Source organism: Dipteris shenzhenensis, chromosome 26, assembly GCF_047967505.1.
Source record: "Dipteris shenzhenensis isolate YYH24624 ecotype China chromosome 26, Dip_SZ_1.0, whole genome shotgun sequence".
In the NCBI taxonomy this organism is placed as follows: Eukaryota; Viridiplantae; Streptophyta; class Polypodiopsida; order Gleicheniales; family Dipteridaceae; genus Dipteris; species Dipteris shenzhenensis.
Genome location: NC_141621.1, coordinates 22,190,431 through 22,196,158, shown reverse-complemented (window position 1 = coordinate 22,196,158; position 5,728 = coordinate 22,190,431). Strand labels below are relative to the sequence as shown.

Below are 5,728 nucleotides of genomic sequence, written 5' to 3'. Positions count from 1 at the left end.
TGAGGTAACCCAAAAGTTATGGATGCTTGATTCGGGCTCGCAGGAATACCCTCTAAGAGGGCCTCCCCGCGCTCATGCTTTGGAACTCTAGGAGGGAGATGCTATGCCAGCATTGCGAAAGCATGTCCCCATGAAAGCTTTGTGATTCCAGTTTGTGAGTAATGAGAACTTGACAAGGTTGTTGCAGGTTGTTTTAGCCAATCAGAAAGAAGCTCGAAGTTTGTGCATAAATTGATGGGCTTGGGCATATTGGAATGCTGGGCTCGATGTGGCAAAATCCACAAAGCGAGGCCACCAGTCCAATGCGAGGGACAATGCTGGGTGTTAGCATTTTGGAGATGCAAATCCTTCATGCCACTGGGGATAGACTAGCCCTGACTACTAGCATGTGCGGGAAGGTTCCCTGAGGACTCTGTCTGCGGCCCGGAGGGGTGCGATGGTGGCGGTGTGGACACAAGTGCGGGAGCAATTGCTGCAGGCACCGGTGGCGCAATTGAAGAATAGCCCAACTAGAATGCTTCGCCAGCTCTAAGAATATTGTAAGTAGCTAATAATAGGCGAGTTCATCTAACGGCTTAGAATGTGCCACATGGCTTCGTACGATTGTAGAGTTTCATAAAACGCTCTAGTGTTAGCCAAGTAAAAAGACGAAGTTGGGGCACTCAGCAGGTGATGACGAGCACCACGAGGTGCATGGGAGCAACGGGCAAAGACGCCATGCGTGGCTGTTCTCTCGATTAGTAGACTCCAAGAGGTCTTCAAAGAGAGAGGTTTGCGTGGAGGGCAAGGAAAAGAGGTGAATTGGGCGGCTTTATACAAGGACTTAAAATTGAAGGGCAAGCTCTAGTTTTGTATCAAAATCTTCCTTGTCTTTTTCAAGCTTTTCCTTCTTCTTCTTCTTCTGTCTTCTGCAAACCCTAATTTTCTTCTGTCCGGCATAGCCACTAAGCTCCTTCTTCTTCTTCTTCTTCCTTCGCCATGGCCGAGAATGGAGACACCGATCGTAACATCGAAATGTGGAAAATCAAGAAACTCATCAAAGCTCTCGAATCCGCCCGCGGTAATGGTACCAGCATGATCTCCCTCATCATGCCCCCCCGTGACCAGATCTCTCGCGTCACCAAAATGCTCGGTGATGAATTCGGTACCGCTTCCAACATCAAGAACCGCGTCAACCGTCAATCTGTCCTCGGCGCCATCACCTCTGCCCAGCAGCGCCTCAAGCTCTACAACAAAGTCCCCCCCAATGGCCTCGTTCTTTACACCGGTACCATCGTCACCGACGATGGCAAGGAGAAGAAGGTAACCATCGATTTTGAGCCGTTTAAGCCTATCAACGCGTCTCTGTACCTCTGTGACAACAAGTTCCACACCGAGGCGCTCAATGAGTTGCTCGAGTCGGACGACAAGTTCGGGTTCATCGTGATGGATGGAAATGGTACGTTGTTCGGGACATTGAGCGGTAATACCCGTGAAGTTCTTCATAAGTTTACGGTCGATCTACCAAAGAAGCACGGCAGGGGAGGACAGTCGGCCCTCCGTTTTGCTAGGCTGCGTATGGAAAAGCGGCACAACTATGTGAGGAAAACAGCAGAATTGGCCACGCAGTTCTTCGTCAATCCAGCCACTAGTCAGCCGAACGTTGCAGGGCTTATTCTTGCCGGATCGGCTGATTTCAAGACCGAGCTGAGTCAGTCCGACATGTTCGATCCCCGCCTCCAAGCCAAAGTGTTGAATGTTGTCGATGTCTCCTACGGGGGGGAGAACGGATTTAATCAGGCCATTGAGCTCTCTGCTGAAATCCTTGCTAATGTGAAGTTTATCCAGGAGAAGCGTCTGATCGGCAAATATTTCGAGGAGATCAGCCAGGACACGGGGAAGTATGTTTTTGGCATAGAGGACACACTGAAAGCACTGGAAATGGGAGCCGTGGAGACCCTTATTGTGTGGGAAAACCTGGAAGTGAACCGCTATGTTCTTAAGAATGCAGTGACCGGCGAGATTGTCATAAAGCACTTAAATAAGGAACAGGAAGGGGACCAGTCCCAGTTCAGGGATCCGGAGTCAGCTGCAGAACTGGAGGTGCAAGAGAAGACATCCTTGTTAGAGTGGTTTGCCAATGAGTACAAGAAATTTGGATGCACCCTGGAATTTGTCACCAACAAGTCACAGGAAGGGTCTCAGTTCTGCAGAGGCTTTGGAGGGATCGGTGGGATGCTTCGTTATCAGCTGGATATGAGGACTTTCGATGAACTTTCGGACAATGAGGGGGTGTATGAGGACTCTGACTGACTATACGTTCCACTCGCCTGGCCTTCTGAGAACTTAGGCCACCAGAGCATGCCTAGCTCTGCAGGTGACTGCTCGGAAGGATGGATGACTTACGCAGCAAAGTGCCAAGGCGTCCAGTAAGTGGCCTTAACCCTGTTATCGAATCTCTGTTCATGCAGAATGGATTTATATTTTACATAACCACTTGCTTCTCGATTAAAGCACTATCTTATTATGCCAGTTCTAAGCCTTGTTTTGAGGCCCGGGAATTTGTATACCAAACATTGGTCTAACATTGTAATCGTTATTTTACATGTTCTCAGGATGCAGAGGGTGTTGCAAGTTTCTCTGCGATTAGCAAGGCTCGTGATCTTCTGCCAGCAAAGCTGTTTCCTTTCTTCGAGTTTTCACGTACTCTGTTGGTTTGAAAATCTCAGTGATCAAACCTGTGAAAAAATATCTAATTCATTTTCCAAAGCAATCGCAGTGCTAGAAATAAGGTATTGCTAGCTGCCATAGACTACTTCTCATTGCTTTCCCGTCTGCATGATTTTATGGAGTGTTAGCTCAGGAAGGCAAATGTGCTTCTGAGCAGGTTTTTGGAAGTGAGACTGTAGCTTATTCACTTGGACTTACTAGGTTCGGCTAGTCTAATAATATTGAAATATAGTATTTCTTGCTTATCAAGAGTCGCGCTTCTACACGCTTCTACACTTCTGTGTCTTTTCCCCCACTGAATACAGGAAAATTGGCCAGAATCTGCATTGCAAAACTACTCTTGGCTTCACGCCGAACCCAATACACACATCTTTGCCATGTGATCTGCATTATGTCAATGAAGCTACCATGTTTTGGGATAGAGTTTCTCGTCTGGAGTGGTTGTCTGACAATCAATCTCTCTCTCCAACATTTTTTTTCAGGAGAGCTTGGGCATGTGTTTCTGTCTATTTAGATTTTTGGAATGCCTGCAGTTTAAGCCATATCTTAAAATCCTGAAATAAGCCAGACCATGTTTTTGGTTTAGGCATGGCTGGTGTTCTGTTGAAGCTAGGGAGCATCGTATGTATGGCTTGCCTATAGAGAACTGGAAGTAATTTAGTGATTGCTAATGACATAATGAAGAATTGCTTTGAAGCATGTGTTGGGGGTTATTTACTTGTTATAGTGAAGCTAGGGAGCATCGTATGTATGGCTTGCCTATAGAGAACTGGAAGTAATTTAGTGATTGCTAATGACATAATGAAGAATTGTTTTGAAGCATGTGTTGGGGGTTATTTACTTGTTATAGTGATCCATGTCTTCAGACGCTGTTTAGGCATGGCTGGTGTTCTGTTGAAGCTAGGGAGCATCGTATGTATGGCTTGCCTATAGAAAACTGGAAGAAATTTAGTGATTGCTGAGGACATAATGAAGAATTGCTTGAAGCATATGTTGGGGGTTATTTACTTGTTATAGTGATCCATGTCTTTGGACGCTGTTCCCCAGCTAGTTATGGTTGTCGGTCTTGTTACTTCCGTGTGTGGTTTCAGGAGAGAGTTACTATTTCTGCATGATTTGTCTACCTGCATCTACTGATTTGTCTCCACGTGCAATGTGTTCTGCACTCATGGCAATGTATCGAACTGATCTGGGTTTAAGTATGGCTTCTTTCGTATTCTTGATTGATAACTGATAACCAACATCCAAGTTTAAGATTTATCTAGGTTTATTGGATGCAAGTCCTAAGAACATACTGTGTATTATGTGCTGCATGTTCTGTTTTTGAAGTGACCCTCTCCCTCTAGTGACCGTATCCCTGTGCATTTTCTAATCCAAAAGCAGATTGCAGTCGAATATTTGCACAAGTACACGTTTAAGTAATATAACCTCAGTAGAATTAAATGGGCTTATTAAAGCAATGCTTAGTTTGAAGCTATTTTTGATGGGGCTTCTTGTTAGAATGTCAAAGGTTTTAGGTGACCATGGATTTCAATCTGCTCAAGTAGTCACAACTAATCGTAAGGCACTCTGTTTGAAATGTATATTTTGTAAGGGAGCACCAGGTGGTGGCTGGTTGGACAGCTCTTTGCCCTTTTGTGCCAAAAGGCATAGGTGTCACACCTTTTGTTTTCGTACCTTCTCTATTTGATCTGAATCTGCCTAGTCCTAAGCTTTGCTCAAATGACCTGTTCTCTTGCCCCATTGGCTTCAAAGCTTTTTGGACCAATACCCTAATCATGCAAGTCTTTATGGTTTTCAATTGAATATGTTAAGGAAACGAAAGCAATTGTTTGCTTTTGAGTTCTCAATATTGCCCGTGACAGCCTTGGCCTTGTCATCAAGTCCCCTCTCAAAGTGGTTGTCACATTTGGTTCGGAAGGCTTTGAGGATTCATAGTCTTGTGTCAACTTTGGTCTCATTTGAATTTGAAGGTAAACGTATGTTAGGCTTCATGGGATCTCATGGAAGTCTTGCAAACTCATGAGATGGAACCAATTAATTGTCGCCAGTGGTTTGTCTCTATCCTCTTCGGATTGTCGCCCTTTGGTCTCTTTGCAATTGGTGCATCAACCTTCTTATGGTGTGGAGTCCGGGCATTGTGCAAGCTAGAAAGCTTTTGGGTTTCGAGGTGCTTGATAAAGGAAATTTGTTTGTAAGGCTTATGTTTAAAAACAAGTTGAATTACATTCAAGTGGCCTGCCCTGCCAGCTGTATTTGTCTTGAAAGGCAAGGTAGAGGAGGGAGTGGTTGGGCAAGTAGATGTAATTCATGCGGGCGAGAGTATTGTTTGTTTTTGTGTTGTCCAAAGGTGATCTAATGTTGAGCCATACACTGTTGTCAGTTGACTAATTACTGTTGAATCTGTTTTCCTTGCAGTATTTTCATTATTTGTGTTGTTTTTACTCATCTCCATATTGTAATCTATATTTTAGTCTCCCAAGGTGATTGTTTCCATGTGCTCATCTATTTGGTCAAGCATTTTTTCAAGTTTTCAAGGGCAGTGATCAATTTTGTTGTGATGTGTTTGTAGACATTAATTGTGGCTATGTTTCGTTGCATTGGGAGTTCAAATATTATGAGCAATACCTTTGCTCCTCGTATGTTGAAGTATTGAGAGTAGTGTAGTTAGACTTCGCTTTTGTAGTACGAGGATATGCCTATTCCTTTATCCTTGTGTATGTGTTGAAAGCTTGGTAGAGTAACATCTAGTAAAGTTTTTGTGTGGGTTTTGGTAGATATTAATTGTGGCTGCTTTTCGATAGTATGACTTGCTCGTGAAGTGGAAAAAATCTTGTGTTCAACTATTGTATGTTAATGCTTGTCCTTTTTAGCATGGAGAAATCCTTTTGATTGATTGTCCATGGAGATTTTGTACGTAAGTGTTCAATTTCATATAGCATGTTCGAGTTCCATCTTTACTTGTTTTGCTTCAATTCCCCATTGAGAATGTAGAGGTTTGTGGGTCACGTGCATGTGA

The 5,728-nt window shown here is 44.0% G+C and overlaps 1 protein-coding gene across 1 annotated transcript; it reads left to right on the top strand.

Annotated features, from left to right (window-relative positions):
• The first annotated feature begins 794 nt into the window (after window positions 1-794).
• Window positions 795-3,026, top strand: LOC147884825 (eukaryotic peptide chain release factor subunit 1-2). The gene is made up of 2 exons (XM_087397537.1): window positions 795-2,408; window positions 2,595-3,026. The coding sequence occupies exon 1, from the start codon at window positions 979-981 to the stop codon at window positions 2,290-2,292; it is 1,314 nt and encodes a 437-aa protein (XP_087253663.1). The 5' UTR covers window positions 795-978; the 3' UTR covers window positions 2,293-2,408; window positions 2,595-3,026.
• The last annotated feature ends 2,702 nt before the right edge of the window (window positions 3,027-5,728 follow it).

Coding starts and splice junctions, on each gene's coding strand:
- LOC147884825 (XM_087397537.1), top strand. CDS start 979: ATGGCCGAGAATGGAGACACCGATCGTAACATCGAAATGTGGAAAATC.